Here is a 19,135-nt window from a genome sequence, read left to right as displayed (position 1 = left end):
CATCTCCCACTTGTGATCTAAACAAAAAGCCATGTTTATCTCTCCTTCAGAAGAGCTACGATTGGGATAAATCGTGAAGTGAATAAATAAATAACGTAATTAATTAATTTTTAAAAAAGTTACAGCATTTGCTGGGAGTACTTGTAAGTGACTTGAAAGAAAAATCAGCAGATGGGATGGCAACTTCAAGACCCAGTGCCCACCTAGGCAGTAGCTGTAATCCTGAGGAAGGTGTTCCTCTTCTCCCTCCCTTCCCGACAAACTGCGCCTCTGCTCCTCGCCCAGAATAAAGGTGGGTAAGGTCAGCCCTCCTCTTCTTCCTCCAGGGGTCACTGGGAATGGATGACGTTTCTCTGCTCTGCTCTCCCCGACCTGGGGATCTCATAGCCAGCGGTCTGGTGTTCCAGGTCTGGCGCTTCCTTGGCTGTGGACATGAAGAGGTTACTCCAGCCCTGAAGCCTGCTGGGCTGAGTTAGCACTTCCCCTCCAGGTCCAGAAGCTCTTCACGGAAAGGGGACAGCAGAGCAGGCTTGGGGGACACCGCTGCAGTAGGTCGCAGCAGGGATTCTTTCAGCACGTGCTAGTCCGCAGACCCCCCGCCGCCGCCGTCAGGCCAGGCTGCGGAGAACTGGAAGGCAAAAGCAGCCAGCTGGAGGAGTGAAGGATGAGCCAGCGACGCCAGTGGCCCCCCAGCTACAGAGCGCCCGCCAGAGCTGCTGCCGCTGCTGCCTCTCGCTGCCTCACCAAGCTGCGGCTGCCTCTGGGATCCTGAAGCCCTACAGGAGCCACGGAGATCCAACCAGGACTAGCAGCCTTGGACTGCCGCCTGTGAGAATAGCTCCCCAGAGAGCCTGGGCAGTGTTTTGCCTGCAGCTGGTGCTGGGACGCAGCCGGGCTAGAACCCTCTAGGCCAGTGTGACCAAGGAGCAATCTTCATCTTCCCAACCTCAGGAGAGGCCCACCCACATCCAGGCTCTTTTCTTGGACAGAGAAAGTAACTGCTGTTGGGGCAGTTAAGATTGGGCTCTACAGCTGGGGCGCATAGCCCCTCAGGTTTGTAGAGCCTTGGGGCTGTCGTTTCTCATCTGAGTAGAGTCTGAGAAAGAGAGAGAGAGAGAGAAAAAACCTGCAAGGAGCAGGGCAGCGCGTTGAGAGCAAGACGCCTTGTAAACTTTGGAGGTGGGGACATTTTCTGGAAGGGGACAAGCGGCCCCCAGACCTACCACTGTTCTTGGCCTAGTGATAAAGCCTGTTGGCGTGATACTAGGCATTCCATCGCAACTACAAGACCAACAGCAAGGACCTACAATCGTCATGGAGTCCGTGCTGACAGCATCCAGTTCCCCCACAGGCCGGGCTACCTTCTCGCGTGTCTTTGGCCAACAGTGCCAGCTGATGGAAGCAGGTAGGATGTGGCGCATGTGTGCGACAGAGAGAGAGAGAGAGAGAGAGAGAGAGAGAGAGAGAGAGAGAGAGAGAGAGAGAGAGAGAAGTAGAAGCTTCTAGTAGCGGAGGGGTCTCTCTCTCTCTCTCTCTCTCTCTCTCTCTCTCTCTCTCTCTCTCTGTGTATGTGTGTAATCTCTTTCTCCATGTTATTCTGGGTGAGACGTACTTGAGATGTGACAGCTGACATTTGTCACTTTAAATGATACACTTTTTAGGCCTGACTCTTGAGATTTGAAGCTACCACCAGGGCATGATGAGTGAGGGTCCCTGTTGGTCGTTTGTTGTCTGCTTTCTCGGGCCAGCTGCTGGAAGAGAAAGACTCCGCCAGGAGAGACAAGGTAGAGTGGTAAGTGTGCCCTCCTATAGGGACGGCGGTCAGTTCTGGACCTTTCCTGGCCTTTCAGTCCCTTGCCTCTGTGCTCTTGAGTGCTGCTGCAGCCATGCCCCGAGGCACCTTTGGAATAGCTTAGATGCCCACAATTGCTTTTTGTCGGATTTGTCAGGCAAGGCAGCCTTTGCTCATAGGTCTGTCTGGTGTTTTAAGATGGGAAAAGTTGGCATCGCTGCAGTGAGAACCCATGCCAGCCGTCTTGCTAAGATGTGCATTTGGTCACGGATTAAAAGTCAGGTCCTGGTAACTGGCTCCATGCAAGTGGTCACGGAGAGGGAGCCCACAAACAATGCTTACGGTAGTGAAGGGAGCCAATTCAGAGCTTGCTTCTCTGCTTTTTATTTATTTATTGAGTTCGTCCCTATTGGGGAAACGACTGAGTTGAAAAGTATAATTGTGTATCTTGCCTTGCGTCTCAGGAAGATGTTGGAAGGACCATTGTCTTAGGAATCTGGGGTTGAGTCACATGGGTACTTTCATGGGTGGTCCCATGACCTAAGGAATGGCAGACCCTTCCTCTAGTTGCTTACAAAGCAAAATGACTGGCCTGAGGCCATCCTGTCCTGGTCCGCCCACACCTAGGGCTCTGTGCCTTTAGGAGCACTGCAGGAGAGAGATGCCGAAGTCCCTTTCATTTCTAAGACAGCTTGGGTCCTAACTTGTGGATCGTGAGGACTCAGAGCTGTACAGCGTGCGTCTGAGTCCCGGCTTCACTTGTATAAGTTACAAGTTGCTTGTCCTCAGACAGGATCCCTAGCCTCTCCGTGCCTCAGTCTCCTCACCTGCAGAGTGGAGGATGCCAGGCACCTTTACACAGGGCCATTGCAAAGGTGAGACAAATTAATCCATGGTAGACACCTTTGTGCAGGCTTGTGTGGACAGCTGGCTTTGGCAGAGAGGTGCTCAGTGGGAGAGAAAACAGAGCACAGAGCACCCCTGTCTTTCCTGCAGCTGGATTCTGGTTTATTGAGAGACTGTGAATCTTCTACTCCTCTATCTGTCTGTGGAATATTCTGTCTAGAAAGGCGACTTCCACCCAGGAGGGCTAAGGGTCGCCCTGCTTCTCTGATGTTGCTGGGGTAAGGCAGATTGGATTTCTAGAGCGTCCGGGTCCCCTGTGGCCTTATCCTTTTTCCTTTCCAAATACCCTGACCTGATTTCATGGAATCCTCAGTCTCCTTTGTAAACAAAACTAAACCAAACAGACACCACACCTCTCTTTAAGTCAAGAGGGTGGCACACGGCAGGGTGGCAGTGGCTAGTCCTCTGTAGGGAGGACTCTCTCCACGAAAGAACACAAGGAAGGATCATTAGCCTGTGGTTAAAGGAGCTCACTAAGTTAGGAGGCAGAGGGAATAAAGAGAAACCCTGGCCTCCTCAGGCAGCCGTTTGTAGTCAGTTATTATCCTAAAATACCATAACCGTGTGTTTGAATGATTCTCAGCTTCAGAGCTCTGCAGCTGGAGCTGTCCCCAGGGAGCAGCATCTGTGGGCCCCATGCATTCTTGAGGTGTTCCCTGTATGCTATCCATGGTGCTGTGACCTACGGGAGGTGAGGTATGGCTCTTGTTCCAGGATGCTGGTCTGGCCGGCAGTAAACATAATTCATGCTGAGGAAATGAAACACTGTGACTTCTCAACTATGCCATTTTCCAGGCCACCCTCCTTCTATTTTATGAAAACTATTTTCCAAAGCAAAACAAACAACAAAATGCTAACTAATTCCCACAGGCAAAGGAAACACTCAAAGGTGGCCTGTGGGTTCATACCCATACCCTTTGGGAAGTAAATCTTTGGTGCCATGCTTAAAGCCTGTGACTTTAACCTAAAAAAAGGCATGTCCCTGATGGTGACTCTGATTAACTGTTCACATTCATACATGTCTTAGGAGAAGAAGTTGGATCTTGAATGAGAAGCAGTAAGGATTCATAATAAGATATGGTGTGTGTGTGTGTGTGTGTGTGTGTGTGTGTGTGTGTGCACGCGTGCGCGCGTGTGCACGTGTGCGTCAACAATTTTGAAGGCAGAGATAGATTTCTGGCAGCAAAGGTGAAACTCGGCATGAATAAGACGTCCTAAAAGTTTGACCCAGTGAACAGTAGTAGTTGTGTGAACACTGTCTGGCATGTAGAAAGAATATAGACTTCTTTTTCACTTAGTCCTGGCTCAACTGTTGCTAGCTGTATAATCTTTATAAACTCCAAAATCCTAGACCACACACTGGTGGCAAACAGCAGTCTTAGGGACAAATCTGGCCCATCATTTCCTTTTGTAAATAAAGTTTTATTGACACACAGCCAGGCCCAGTCAAATACGTTTTGTCCATGCTATTTCTGTGCTAGAGTGGTAAAGTTGAATAGTGTATTCAAGATCAGGCAGTCTACATCACTGAAAATATTGACTGGTTCTTTGTAGAAAAACACTTTGCTGACTCTTGCTGTCTTAGTTAGAGCTACTCTAGCTGTGATGAAACACTATGACCAAAAGCCATCTGGGGAGGAAAGGGTTATTTGTCTTACTGAATCACAGTACACAGGGCAGCCAAGGCAGGGATTCAAACCAGGTGGGAACCTGGAGAAAGGAGCGGATGCAGAGCCATGGAGAAGTTCTGCTTACTGGCTTGCTTCTCATGGCTTTCCCAGCCTGCTTTCTCTTAGAACCGGTACCACCAGGCCAGAGGTCCTCCACCCACAAGGGGCTGAGCCCTCTGTCATCAATCACTAAGAAAATGCCACAGCCCAATCTTATGGAAGCATGTTCTCAGTTAACGTTCCCTCTTTTCACATGACTCTAACTTGTGTCAAACTGACATAGGCACTATCCAGGACACTGGCCCTGGACCGAAAGATGTGGCAGAGTGCTATAGACCAGGCTCAAGCCTGGAAGCTCAGTTCTGATTGATGCTGCAGGGTACTTTCGTTACTTTGCATCCTCTGCCACCTGCATAACGCTACTCTGTTAGCCTAGGAAGCATTCACATGGATGGGGAGGCTGTAATGAAAATAGACACAAGCCCAGGGCTGTAGCGCCTGAGCCGGCCTCCATCTTCATGGCCTATCCCCTAGTCAATGGTTGAGGTTCGGGTGTTGGGTGAGTAGGATTTAAACCTCTGTTAACCTAGTGTTGGATGCTATACTCAAAGTGGCCATGTCAACGGCTAGAGATGTGGTTCAGCAGTGGAACGCTTGCCTAGCAACCGCAAGGGCCAGGATCTCATTCATAGCACCACACAAACAAAAGGCAACCAATCACCCTTCCTGCAGAGACTTTTGATCTTAGTCAGGTCTTAATCAGGGATGCAGAGGGGGCCGTCAGTGGCTTTGATGCGGTTGTGTACCGTTGACCCTCACTGCAGTCCTGTATCACACTCCTGATGCCCAGACCCGTGAAGGTGCTTTTTGTGGACAGTTATTTCTAACTCCTAATGTACATGGTTTCTCTTTTCTCATGTCCTATGTCAGCCTCACACAGCAGGTGAGAGGTTGGCTTGTATGGACAGATGTGGTAAGTAAAAAGTTCCTCCTTAAAAAAAAAAAAAAAAGAGTTCCCCCTTCCTGCCTGACACGCCCAAGTGGGAGCTGGCATGGAACCATCCAGAGTCATTCTTCTTTCTAGTTTCTCTTTAACACTGCGCTAAGGATGCTGGGAAGTCTGATGGGACAGACAGGAGAGACTCCAGCAAGTGCGTTCTTGACTTTATAGCTGAGCAATTTTCCATCTTGTCTGTTTCTTCACTGGTCTGCGAAGTGTGTAACAGGACATGTTTCGGACACAGGGTTGGGGTGTTTTTGTCAAGGACTCTCTTGACTCGCACATGCGTGTATGTGTGTTATGTGTGCATGTAGAGGCCAGAGGTCAACCTCAGCTGTCATTCCTCAAGGGACCATGCAGGTTCTGGGATCAAAATCAGGTTCTTGTGCTTATAAAGTAAAGTGATTACTTTACTGCCTGAGTATCTCCCTAGCCCACCCAGGGGGCTCTTGACCTTGATGTAGCTAAGTATTTCCCCCTGTCCTTTCCAGAGTTCATGAAATGTGTGTTAGGACACAACTTCATGTGTGGGTGTGTGTATGGTGGGAGACTCTTGATTCACCTTTGGCCTAGCATTCACTGTGGTGGGGTGACCAGGGCTTGCAGAGGGCTTGATTTCCTGTCCCAGAGGCTGACTTAGGGGAGCAGCCTTCGTGTCCCCTGAGTTAATCTGCAGTGTGTGTCTTGGACAGAAAACGTTTCAACACAAAGAGCTTGATCACTTAGACTGAAGTCACCCTGTCCATCGTGTTCTGCTGATGCTGCAGGAACCCAGGCCCAGCTCAAGGGGGAAGGGAGACCAGAAGAGAGGACAGGGAGGTGACAGGGCTTCAGCACTTGAGCCACTGCTGCAGTTCTGCAGGGTTCCTGTTGCAGCCCTGAAGCCACCACAAGGTCCCTTACGAGCACAGTTGGATAAGGACTCACGGCCTACTCCACAGCGCATAGGAACTCAAATGTACAAGGCATGACTGTCCGTCTGTCAGGCCAGGGTCTGGTCATCCTTAGACTGTGCTATGTTTTGTTGTTGTTGTTGTTGTTGTTGTTTTGTTTTGTTTTTCTGAAAGCTGCATCGCTTGCCCTGTGTTTAGAACAACACAGAGAGGTCCCTTTGGATGAGAAGTCGCATGAATCAGGGCAGCCTCCAGCTTCATAAGAGGAGTTGAGGAAGCTACATTTAGGGTTTCTGCCATGAGTGGAGCACACGGAGTACATTTGCTAAAGCTAAACAGACCCAGATGCCCCAAACAGAGAACACCTCTCCTGTCTCTCCATCAGATGGAATCACAACATGGATTAGAGTTTCCTTGGAGACCCCTATCTTAGGGTTTCTACTGATGGGGTAAAACACAAACAAAAGCAATTTGAGGAAGAAAGGCTTTATTTGGCTTACACAGTACAGCCCTTCAGGGAGGGAAGACAGGGCAGGAAATCAAGTCAGGAACTGAGGTAGAACCATTGAAGAATGCTGCTTCCTGGTTTGTGCTTCCTGGCTTGCCCAGTCAGCTTTCTCATGACATCCAGGACCGCCTGCCTGGGGTGTGATGCTGCCCACAGTGGACTTGGCTGTCTTGTAACAATCAACCAAGAACATGCTGGAGAGACTTGTCTACAGCCCAGTCTGATGGGCATGGTTTCTCAATTGAGAGTTCCTCCTTCTCAAATGACTTCAGCTTGTGTGAAGTTGACAGAAGTCTAGCTAAGATAACCCCAAAGTGGGATGCCATGGCCCGGCATCTTGTCAGGCCGTTTTCTGGTGGGAAACCCTGCTGATTGGCATTCCAGACTAAGATTTAGCATGGTGAGCTGCTTACACTGTCCTGGAATGCTGTCCTCTGGCCATGACATGGGCATAGCCATTTGGAAATAGGAGATGTGGTTACTTCCAACCCTGGCCAGATCAGAACTAGTAATGTTTCCTCAAAGAAAGTGGAGCCAGGGAAGGTCATTAGGCCTGTAACCAAGATTCCAGACTCCTCCAGTAGCCAACATGCCCTCAGTTTGGGTGTGTATGTTACCAAAGGTAGGACAGAATTCTAGGTGACTGGACTCTGAGCCCTGTCCCCCTGAGATCACCAGGAAGCCCTTGGTCCCAATGAGCAGGTTCCATGGGGTAAAGCTGTTTCTAATGTCAGCAACAATCCATCCTTTGCTCTTGTTCCATGATATGTGAGGGCTGGTCTCCTAGCTGGCTCGCGTTCTGTCCTCCAGCTTTCTCAGCGTCCCTGTGCTGCTGTGGCTGGAGCACACGGTGACACACCTGCGCTGCGGTGGCTGGAGCACACGGTGACACACCTGCGCTGCTGTCGCTGGAGCACACGGTGACACACCTGCGCTGCTGTCGCTGGAGCACATGGTGGCACACCTGTGCTGCTGTTGCTGGAGCACACGGTGACACACCTGTGCTGCTGTGGCTGGAGCACACGGTGACACACCTGTGCTGCTGTCGCTGGAGCACATGGTGGCACACCTGTGCTGCTGTGGCTGGAGCACACGGTGACACACCTGCGCTGCTGTCACTGGAGCACACGGTGACACACCTGTGCTGCTGTCGCTGGAGCACATGGTGGCACACCTGTGCTGCGGTGGCTGGAGCACACGGTGACACACCTGTGCTGCTGTTACTGGAGCACACGGTGACACACCTGTGCTGCTGTTACTGGAGCACACGGTGACACACCTGCGCTGCTGTCACTGGAGCACACGGTGACACACCTGTGCTGCTGTCGCTGGAGCACATGGTGGCACATAGACCCAGGCCCTAGCATCTCCTTCTTCATCCTGAAAGCTGAAAAAAAAAAAAAAAGACATGACAGGGATGGAAGAGAAACAAACTAATTATCTTGAGGCACCAAAATATTGCAGGTTTTTTTTTTTTGCTTGAGGTCTTGCTGTTGCAGAATTGACACCTGGGCGCTGCTGTGAATGAGACGTTCTTCTGCAGGTCTTTAAAGCAAAGCTCCCCGGGCAGCCCCAGAGCTGATCTCTGCTCTTGTGTGCACATTAATGTTGGTATGGAAGTGTGTGTGTGTGTGTGTGTGTGTGTGTGTGTGTGTGTGTGTACAGGTGTCTGAGCATGTGTGCATGTGCACGTATGGAGGCTGGAGATGACCTTGGATACTGTTCTTCAGGTCCTATCTACCGTGATTCTTGAGGTAAAGCCTCTTATTGATCTGTAGGTCATAAATCATAGAGTAGACTAGACTGCCAGTAAGCAAGCCTCCCCAACACCGAGAGAATAAGCGTGCAGCACCATGCATGGGGGTTTTACACTGGTTACGGAGATTAAACGCGGGTCCTTGTGCTTGTGTGGAGAGCAGTGCACTGATTACACTGTCTACCCAGACTTTTTTTTTTTTTTTTTTTTTTTAGATAAGATCTCATATAACCCAGGCTGACTTCAAACTCCGTAAACTGATGCTGGTACCCTGAGTCTATTATTTTGTTTTCGATGGCAGCACTCCAGGGCAAGGGAAGGGTCTAGATTTGGTAAAAGAGTGGTTGGTATTGCGAGAAAGCAAGAAAAAAAATGCACATTCTGAGGGGAGTCACTAGGCATCCAGCACTAATACCCTTTGCTTTATTGTTGAAACTCCAGGGATTAAGTGACCACTAGTTTCCGTGGAGCCAGCCTCCTTAATGCTGGATGTCCCCCTGAGGAGTGGGGCCCAGAGGTGCCTTTCCTTTCCCTGTTGGGGTGGCTCCTCCATTGAGCTCTTTCTTGGGTATGGTTAGCTGACCACTTTCACAGGAACTCTTTTCAATTGGCCCGGTGTAGTGGGTTGTCTGATATGGCTCCTAAAATGAGGCTTGCTTTGCTTTGCCTGTGTTTCCAAACCTCACCCAGACAGCCACCTTAGTATGGGCCAAGCTCCCAACCAGACGAACTATCCAGAGCTTCTCCCAAAGGAAATGAGAGTAGCTGCAGGCTTCACAGACTAGAGGGAAAACACAGGCTTCCCTGTGGCCCTGGTAGGGGGGTAGGGGCGTACGGGGGGTGGGGGTTGGGGCTCACGAAGCAGTAAGGGTTTATTAGAAAGCTTGAAAGAGCCAGTGAGAGTGATGCTTCACATAAGAGAGATTGTCAAAGTGGTGCTGTAACCACGGTGAAAATACCATCTGTCCCAAGGTGGCACTGGGATTCCTTCTGTCACCTCCCCCACCTCTCCCAGCAGGGACACTCAGACCTAGAGACTCACCCACCACAGGTTTTAAAGTAGTCTCTGATTACATCTTTCTTTTGAATCAGTTCAATTCCCATGCATCTTCCCGAGCATGTAAGACAGGAGCTAGATAGAGCAGACCCAGTGTCTAGGCTTTGCCTGGAAAGGGGCGCACATCTTCTCCCACTCTTTGTATCACTGTCCACCCCAAGGCCTGTGCACCGCCTTTCTTTTAGGCTGCATGCAGCAATGCAGTATGCCCAGGAAGGAGCCTCAACCTGAGTCATCAAAGCCACTCCATTGGGCTCCAGAGGACGAAGCCAAAGACATGAGGGGGGTTGAGCCACATTCAGTGTGGGGTTTCCAGAACCTTCAATTTTTTTAAAAAAAAATATTTTATTAATTTATTCATATTACATCTAAATTGTTATCCCATGCCTTGCATCCTCCCATTCCTCCCTCCCCTCCATTTTCTCATTACTCCCTTCCCCTATGACTGTGACTGAGGGGGACCTCCTCCCCCTGTATATGCTCATAGGGTATCAAGTCTCTTCTTGGTAGCCTGCTATCCTTCCTCTGAGTGCCACCAGGCCTCCCCATCCAGGGGACATGGTCAAATATGGGGCAATAGAGTTTGTGTGAAAGTCAGACCCCACTCTCCACTCAACTGTGAAGAACGTCCTGTCCATTGGCTAGATCTGGGTAGGGGTTCGAAGTTTACTGCATGTATTGTCCTTGGCTGGTGCCATAGTTTGAGCAGGACCCCTGGGCCCAGATCTGCCCATCATAATGTTCTTCTTGTAGGTTTCTAGGACCCTCTAGATCCTTCTATTTCCCCATTCTCCCATGCTTCTCTCACCTAGAGTGCCAATAGGATGTCCTCCCCTCTGTCCCACTTTCCTAGTAAGCGAAGACTTTCATAGGACATGCCCCTTGGGCTAGTGTCCAGATATAAGTGAGTATATACCATTTGACTCTTTCTAGAACCTTCAGTTCTTGCCTTTGATCTTCTGAAATCCATATCAGCAACCCACTGTAAGGGCACACAGCAGGATGCTTGTGGGAGAAGGCTGGCTTGGAGACAAGAGTAAAAGGGAAACTGTGGCCATCTATCTTTGCTGGCCTAAGGGACATGGAAATTAACACAGCTCAGGTCAGACAGCCGATTCATAGGGTAGAGTTCAAGAATTTCACTTTTGTGTGAGGCCTTTGTGGGAGGAAGTGTTCCTCCAGGGAAGAAGTCAGACGTCTTGAATACAGGAGGAGAAGTGAGTCTTAGAAGGAGTGTCTATGCTGGTTCCCTGGGAGTCACTGAGTCACCTCAGCCCTGTCGGAAGCCTTGGGAGACCACAGGACTTCAGGCAGCAGGGAGAGTTTCTGGTCTTAGTCAGGCGCGATAACATGGGGTATCTCTTGGATTCCATGGTAGAGCTGGAAGCCTCCCGAGGTGAAGGAAGCAGGTTTTCAGCGAGATCCGTGCATTTAGTGAAGTAATTGGCTGGGCGCGTGGACAGGAAGTGGGACTGGCCTGAGGAGCAGATGGCAGCAGGCATGGGCTCTGGGCTGACAGATGCCCTGGCGTGCTAGAGATTCGGCCACATCCTCATCAGCACTGATGAAATCCTGAGACAGGCAGAAGTGAAGAAGAAAGTTAGGATTGGATGCGATCAGGACCAGAACTTGGGAACCCTCTCCCTGTCTCTACTAGGAGACACTCCTTTTGTCTGTTGAAGAACACCCAAGATGGAAGAGTTGGGTTAAGAGGTCAGGCCAACCAACCAAGGCTGAGACCATCGCAGATGCCTGGAGCCAAGCCTGATGGAGGCCCGGAGCAGGGTTAGGACAGACACACAGCTGCACTGCCACCAGCTCTGGTTTAATTTTGGCCATGGCCATTAAACAAGAGTAACTGGACTCAGATGTCTAAGTTGAGCTATTTTCGCTCAACATTTTAGGCGTGACACACTTCTGTCTTCTGTCTTCTGCTGTCATTTTTTGGCCACAGTGATCTTGGGGTCATTTCTCGGTAGGAGTTTGCCTTTTCTAAGCACATGCCTTTAAAATCTTTGTCCTGCGGGCTCTGTCGCTTTACTATAACATGTCCCAGAGTGGATCTAATTTTGTTTATTCTATTTGGGGCAAATGCTTAGCTCTGAGGATTTATGTCTCAGTCTGGAAGAATAGTCAGCCTCGCTCCCCTTCCTCTTCCTTCACTTCCTCTTCTCTTTCTTTTCCTCTCCTGTCTTCTTTCCCTTCCCCTCCCTGTCTCTCTTCCCCCTCCCTTCCCTCCTCTCTCTCCCTTCCCTTCTCTTCCATTCAATCCCTCTTCCCCTTCCCTCTCCTTTCCTCCTTTCCCCTCCTTTTATTTATTTTTTCTCTTTATCTTTCAAAAAGCTCTCACTATGCAGCTGAGTCTGTCTCTGAACTTTCGATCCTCCTGCCTCACCCTCCCAAGGGCTGGGATTCCAGGCACCTGCCAGCTGCAGCGCTTTATTTCTTTGGACAGGGATTTTCCTCCGTTTCTTCCATTCCTCCCTTTAGATATTCCTTGTCTGCACTGGAACTTCCAATATGAGCTCTTGCATAGTGCCTATCTCTGCTTCTCAGCTGTGGTCTATAAAATGATTTAAAAAACCCAGAATCTTCTGGTTCATTAATTCTCTTTCTGGCTGTTTCTAATCTTCAGCCAACTTCAGACAATCTGGCTTTTATTTAAATGTCTTTCTCTCACCCTCAAGAGGTTATGTGTGAGTAGCTTTCAAGTCTTGCAGACAGCCTTTCATATTTTAAGGTAGTCTCTTCTCTTTCTTGTTATTGACTTTATCTTTAATTTGTTTGACCTTTCAAACCAGTGGTTTTAAACTTCCCTAGTGCTGTGACCCTTTAATACAGTTTTGTGATTGTGTCCCTCATCCACAAAATTATTTTTGCTGCTACTTTATAACAGTAATTTGCTATTGTTACAAATCATAATGTAACTAGCTATCTTTTCTGATGGTCTTAGGTGACCCCTGTAAAAGAGTCATTTGACCCTGAAGGCTTCACGACCCACAGGTTGAGAACCATTGCTTAAAACCATCTATCTGATGAACAAACTTCATGCTATCTAATAAATTCTTCCTTGAGATACTCTTATCATAGTGAATACTAATTTCTGGGCTGAAGAGTTCTACAAATTCCCAGTCATGTAAATTTGAACGTAACATTTTTGAGAGACGACCAGGGTAACGAGTGATTTAAGAACCTCCTGTGTCCAGTACCCCCACACTCTCACTGTTGCACTCCAGACAGGGTTCCTCATATTTAAAAAGACTTGCTTTTATTTTTTAAGAGAGAGAGAGAGAGAGAGAGAGAGAGAGAGAGAGAGAGAGAGAGAGAGAGAGAGGTGTGTGTGTGTGTGTGTATGTGTGTATTCACATGAGAGTGAATGCAGTTGCCTGAGGAGGCTAAACAAGTATTAGCTTTCCTGGAGCTAGAGTTACAGGCAGTTACATGGGTGATGGGACTTGAACTCAGGTCCTCTGCAAGCTCCATCTCTTCAGCCCTCAATTTTCCTCACATATATACTGCTTGCATGTCAAATCTTGTGTGATTTTAAGGGTGAAGCTGTGTGTGTGTGTGTGTGTGTGTGTGTGTGTGTGTGTGTGTGTGTGTGTAGGTAGTTGTAGTTTTGGCTTCTTCTCCTCAGCAAAGTAAAGCTCAAACATCACTTAACAAGGCCAATAAGGTCTCTGAGCCAAGTGTGAGCCTGTCCGCCTGGGCTGCATCTCTGACTTTCGATTCTGTATTTCATTACTTTATTCTGTGCATGTATTGGTTTCCTCGGCCTCTGTAACAAACTTTCACAACACTGATGGCGTGAACCAATAGACTTTTATTCTGTTCCATTTTAGAAGCAGAAGTGTGAAATCAGGGTGGCAGTGGGGCTGCACCCCTCCTCCTGTGCTCTTGGGGGAGAATCTGCTGCCCTTCTTCTCTGGGTTCTAGTGACTCCATAGTGTGTGTCCACAGCGCTCCATAGTGTGTGTCCACAGCGCTCCATAGTGTGTGTCCACAGCGCTCCATAGTGTGTGTCCACAGCGCTCCATAGTGTGTGTCCACAGCGCTCCATAGTGTGTGTCCACAGCGCTCCATAGTGTGTGTCCACAGCGCTCCATAGTGTGTGTCCACAGCGCTCCATAGTGTGTGTCCACAGCGCTCCATAGTGTGTGTCCACAGCGCTCCATAGTGTGTGTCCACAGCGCTCCATAGTGTGTGTCCACAGCGCTCTATAGTGTGTATCCACAGTGCTCCTGCTGTGCTTCTATGGTCACACTGTGCCTTCTCTGGCTATGTGTGGGGCCGCTCTGTCTCTGTTTTAGTAAGGTGTGGTGGCATGTAGCGTTTGAAGATCCCAGGAAATCTTCCTACAACGAGACCCTTACCCCAGTCCCATTCGTACCTTACCTGTTGCACAGTAAGGTTGCACAGTAACAGGTAAATGTCAAGGATCAGGAGAGGGCATTGTTTAGCCTCAGGCAGATTTTGATGTGGGAAATGATGTTTATAGGCACACGGGTGTCCATTATATTTCTAAGGGGCATGTAGACTTGCTTCCTCTCTACATCGCTCTAGCATATTTATTCTCTGAAGATGAAATATCTCAAAGGATCTCCAGGCTGGAGGGGAAATGTTCACCCCTGGGACAGGAGAGGCTGAGGATGCCGAAACGGAGATGTTGCCTGGTACCCGGAAGTGACTCCTTGTACCAGTGGGGACAGGAAACCTCCACTTTGCTTAAGCTAGTAAGACCCGCTGTGTGATATGACAGGACTGGTCCGAGCGCCCCTGGCGGCTTCATCTCATTTTTCTCTTTGCCTGTGTTTGCTCCTCTCTGTGTCACTTGGCTCTTATGTATGACTGATCCTGGCTTTTTTCCCTCCATGTCACCTATGGCAACTCCATGAGTCCACTCATGACAGACCTTGAACCTATCTGTCCCTTTTGCTCCAGACACTGCACAGGACATCCACCTGGGAGTTTTTCAGGCACTTACTGTGTGTCCATAGACAGTGGACAGCATCAAGATTGGATCAGGACCAAACCTGGAGCTGACTCTTGCTGGAGATCTGGGTATATTCGGAATGTTCTGTCCTGGACCAAAGCTTCCTTCCTGGTAAACTGAGCCAGAGGCTGTGTCATGTGTCTTGTGGTTCTTAGAGGATGGACACATACCAGTCACTGCAAAGCAAAATATCCAGTGTCCTTGGGTAATGTCTGGGAGTGACAATGGCAGCTTTTGGCTGCATTAACCCAGAGGGAGGGCCGAGGGAGGGCATAGTTTTAATGTGTGGCATTGGTTCCTGTCCCTCCTGATGTGTCCCTGCCTTCTTGTAATGGCTAAAACCTTATTGTGAATATTTTCATAGGTATTTCTAGGGTCTCTTATCACCCAGCACAAGTCCAAACTTTCTTGACAGCTGGGGGTAAACTTTGTGTTCCACACACTGGTCCTGGGTGGGTTGGTTGATGTTGCCTTCTGTGAACGTGAACAGCCTCTAAGGGACGAGCCAGGAGTTGGGCGGAGAAGATTCTAGGCCCTAAATTCCCTGAGACGTTAAACAGGCCAGGGATGGTAGAAAAAGGTCGTTCCCCAGGACACTCAGCCTAGTGATGCCTGGAAGAAAGAATGGCAGGGCACACTCACGCACGTGCACGCACAGTGTGAGTCAGCTAAGGAAAGGATATAAGACAGGCAGAGGCAGCCTTTGCTTCCAGCTCGCCTGAAGAAATTTAACGATTTAAAGACAATTTCAACCATGTTCTTACAGGTAGTCAGTTTTTCTTCCTGTTACAGAATCCTTGGACTTTGTTTTATATCAGAGACACATTTTATTTCCAGGGGTCCAGTAACTGTGGTTATTCAGAAAGCTGACAGGGATAACACGTGTTCTTGTAGCGGAGAAAGGCTCTTGCCAGCTCTAGCATGAAGGACCAGCTTCTTTTCTTTGAGGTTGATGAACAAGACCATTAGAAAGTAGGGGGTACTTTAAGGAAGCAGACACTCCTCTGCACAAAGCTGGATGGGGCAGCTGGAGCTTTGCTTTGGTCTTGATGCTGCCAGCCAAGGAGGCTCCGGCTACCACAGTTCAGTCCCCTGAGTGTGAAGCGGTCATTAGAAATCCACTTTGTCAGGTGGTTACCACCCTGGTTGTCCTCGATTCAAACAAAAGTTCCTTTGTGGCCACTGGCATTTGGGGAATAGAACTGTGGAGACACATCGGGGCCAGAAGGCAGCCAATGGGGCCTTAGAGATTTGCTCAGTGAAGTGTCCCTGATAAATGAGCCTCCATGCACTGTAAGAAGAGCCATTCCTCCCAGCTGCTGCTCTCTTGGTTTACTCTGGAACTATGGGAGGATTGGGGAAATGGCTCAGTTACTCAAGTGATTGTCACACAAACGTGAGGACCCAAGTCTGGATCTTAGGCACTCATGTCAAAAGTATGGCATAGTGGGCACATGTATGTAACCCCCAGTGCTGGGAGACACAGCCAGGAGGATCCCTGGGGCTCGCTCACTGGCCAGTCAGCTTGACTTAATTTAGTGGGATCCAGATCTCTGTGTGCTAGTCACTTTTTGTCAACTTGATATGAGCTAGGGTCATCTGGAAAGAGGGAACCGAAATTGAGAAAATGCTCCCCTCAGACTTCACGTATAGGCAAAACCATGAGGTATTTTTTTCTTGATTGATGGTTGATGTGGGAGGGGCCAGGCCACTGTGGGTGGTGGCACTCCCACACAGATTGTCCAGGGGTGTGTAAGAAAGCAGGCCGAGCAAGCCATGGGAAGCAAACCAGTAAGTAGCATTCCTATGCGGTCTTTGCTTGAATTCTACCATCAAGTTCCTGCTTTGAGGTCCTGCCCTGACTTTCTTTGACGGTAGACCGTGAGGTGGAAGTGTAAGATGAAATAAACCCTTTCTTCTCCAACGTGCTTTTGGTCATGGTGTTTCATCACAGCAATATTAAGCAAGCTAAGACACCCTGTCTCAAGAAAGAATGTCAAGAGTTAATGAAGAAAACACATGACATTGACCTTTGGCCTCCATATATGTACACATATGTGAAGACACACACATATGCTGTATTCACACAGGTGTGCATACACATCCACAAATGCACACACACACACACACACACACACACACACACACACACACACACAAATGATAGGAGGTGTGGTTCACTTTAAGGGTCACGGACCTCTCGAGTGATAAACTAGGCTGAACTTGGGTCGAGAGCTGCAGAGCGTGGGTGCAGAAGCCTTGGCCCCGCTGCCGAGGACTTGGCAGGCTGCAGAGACCCAGAAGAGCAATTTTGAAGATCAAAGAGAAAGCGTAAGGCAGCCCTGGGCTGATTTGCTTTGTGAGGAGGGTGGCGCTGGTGGGCTTGCGGCTCCCCTCTCTTCTTGTACGGCCCTGTGAGAGGTACGTAGGTGCATTATGACTCCTGCAACATGTCTCCGCACAGTTCAGCTATAATGTGTTCTGTGGACGCACAGGCTCGTGATCCTAGGATCCTGGTAGCCCTAGTATCTAGTCTTGAACTCTGTGGCATTGTCTGGGGGCATTATTTGATGGAACTGACTTCTGTATGAATGTGTTTGTGTGTGTGTGCACATATTACAGAAGCCACATGGCAGCAAGACTTGTTGCCTGAGCACCACCTACCTTGCTTTTGAGACAGGGTCTCTCACTACCTGGAGCTCACCAAGTAGGCTCAGTTGACTGGTCTGTGATCCCCAAGGGACCTCCCTGCCTCTGCCTGACCAGTGTCACTACCACACCATTTCATTTTCTAAATGTGGGCCCTGGGGATTGAACTCGGGTCCTTGTGCTTGCAAACATGAGGAATAGATTGTTATGGTCCGTTTTCAGAATGTCTGCAAGCAGATAGTCCAGCGGCACCAGAGGTGACTTCAGTTAGGGGACACTGACTCTGGGATGATGAACAACGAAAAGTTCTAGAAGCTGACAGCAGGCTTGTGTGTGGGAGGGCAAGGGGGAAGTGTAGAGTGGAGAAGTGAGCAGGAATTTAGTGCTTGGGGGCTGGCGGGTAAGTGAAGGGGTTGTAGGTCTGACTCCCCGACCCTCTTTGAGCCTGCTTTGTCAGTTTCAACACTGATATTTCAGAGACTGGTGATCAATATTTGGTGCTTGGGCTCAACTAGGATACCATCATTTTTTTTGACTCGTGCTTAAGTCCTGGGTAAGAAGCGGGTGGCTCTCATTGATGAGGGGAGGCAGCCAGAATGAAAACCTATGCTGGGAAGCTGCAGAGAGGAGAACGCAGCAGGGAACTCAGAGGCAGCCTCGATACCTTGTGTTCTGGGCTGGCTTCATAAACCTGCTGCTAAGATCGAGGCTGAAAAGCCCCCATTAAATACAGATAGTGGTCTTCGGCTATCTCTGTTCTTCAAGAGGCTGACCAGAGGGGCGATACTGACTGTAGAGATTGGCATTTACTTTGGCTTCTTTAAATAGGGTTCAACACCCCAATTTCTAAGGCCTTTCCCATAATAAGAGGTGATATACCCATTGACCACAGGGCATTGGGCATGGCTGGGAAGGAGTGAGGGCCCCCTGCTTTCGATGCCGTAAGGAGGGGTGTCACTGACCTCGCATCTGTATGAGTTCTCCCACTCTGAGCCCTTTCTTCTACTATATCCACCTCCTAGAAGACCCGAGACAGCATTTTGAGTACCATACATTCCATCACCTAAGAGGGTCCATAGCGTCCTTACGTCTGTAACTTACAATCTGGGGGAAGACCTGCAGCAGTGCTGTGCAGAGGGAAGGAAGTGTCGGGCAAAACAGTCATGTGCCAGGAGTTGGGGTTGGGTGTGAACCCCAAGTCCTTCAAGGTGACAAGAGCAAAGAGAAAGCTAAAGGGATGAGTGTGGGCTCTGACCGGTGTACAAGCTACGTACCACTCTTTGCTGACTGTGCGACTGTTTTTCTTCATATTGTGACTGCTTTACATCTCTCTGAACTACATACTTTCTTTTAGGTCAAACAAGATGGCTATTTCATGACTTAGGAGCTTGTAAGGGTTACAGAGAGATGCATGGCTTGAGTTTGAGCTTGGAGCAGCCCAAAGGCCAGTTGTTGCCAGCCACAGGCAGCATTAGTGTCTCCCTGGTGACCATGACCTATGACCTTCAGTTCTTTTGGGGCAGAAGAGAATCCTGCTCTTCCTCTGGCCCTAAAAAGAGACACGATGACTGTCCTTCACTGGCTGCTGACTGGAGAAGCTGTGATTAGTTTCTGAGCTGCCCAGGTGAGCACACAGATTGAATCAACAGCCTCACAGAACTGCTAGCTGCTTGCTATGATAACAAAGTGCCATTTAGTCAACTGCTGGGGCCAGAGCCAAGCACCTCCAGTGGGAGAAGCTGAAACCGAGGGAGGGCTTGTGTGACACCGCAGGGCCACCACCTTTTATCTAAGGAGGAGGGAAGACTCACGCTCCAAACACACACCAAGGACAAAACTGAGCTCTGAGTTTCCACTTGGTCTGTCCTGAGTGGGATAGATGGGACCACCTCCTCTCCTAGACTTACAGCT

General features: G+C 49.2%; 1 protein-coding gene across 1 annotated transcript in view; it reads left to right on the top strand.

The window, feature by feature from the left end:
• Positions 1-534: 534 nt before the first annotated feature.
• The window catches only part of KAZN (kazrin, periplakin interacting protein), a 977,721-nt gene continuing 959,120 nt past the window's right edge, over positions 535-19,135 (top strand). Inside the window, exon 1 of the mRNA XM_084784912.1 lies at positions 535-1,405. Coding sequence (XP_084641038.1) covers positions 1,315-1,405 — 91 coding nt within the window. The 5' untranslated portion in view covers positions 535-1,314. The remainder of the gene's footprint in view (positions 1,406-19,135) is intronic.

Source organism: Acomys minous (genome assembly GCF_964271855.1).
Source record: "Acomys minous genome assembly, chromosome: 6".
NCBI classification, from domain to species: domain Eukaryota; kingdom Metazoa; phylum Chordata; class Mammalia; order Rodentia; family Muridae; genus Acomys; species Acomys minous.
This window is presented reverse-complemented; position numbering and strand designations above follow the sequence as displayed.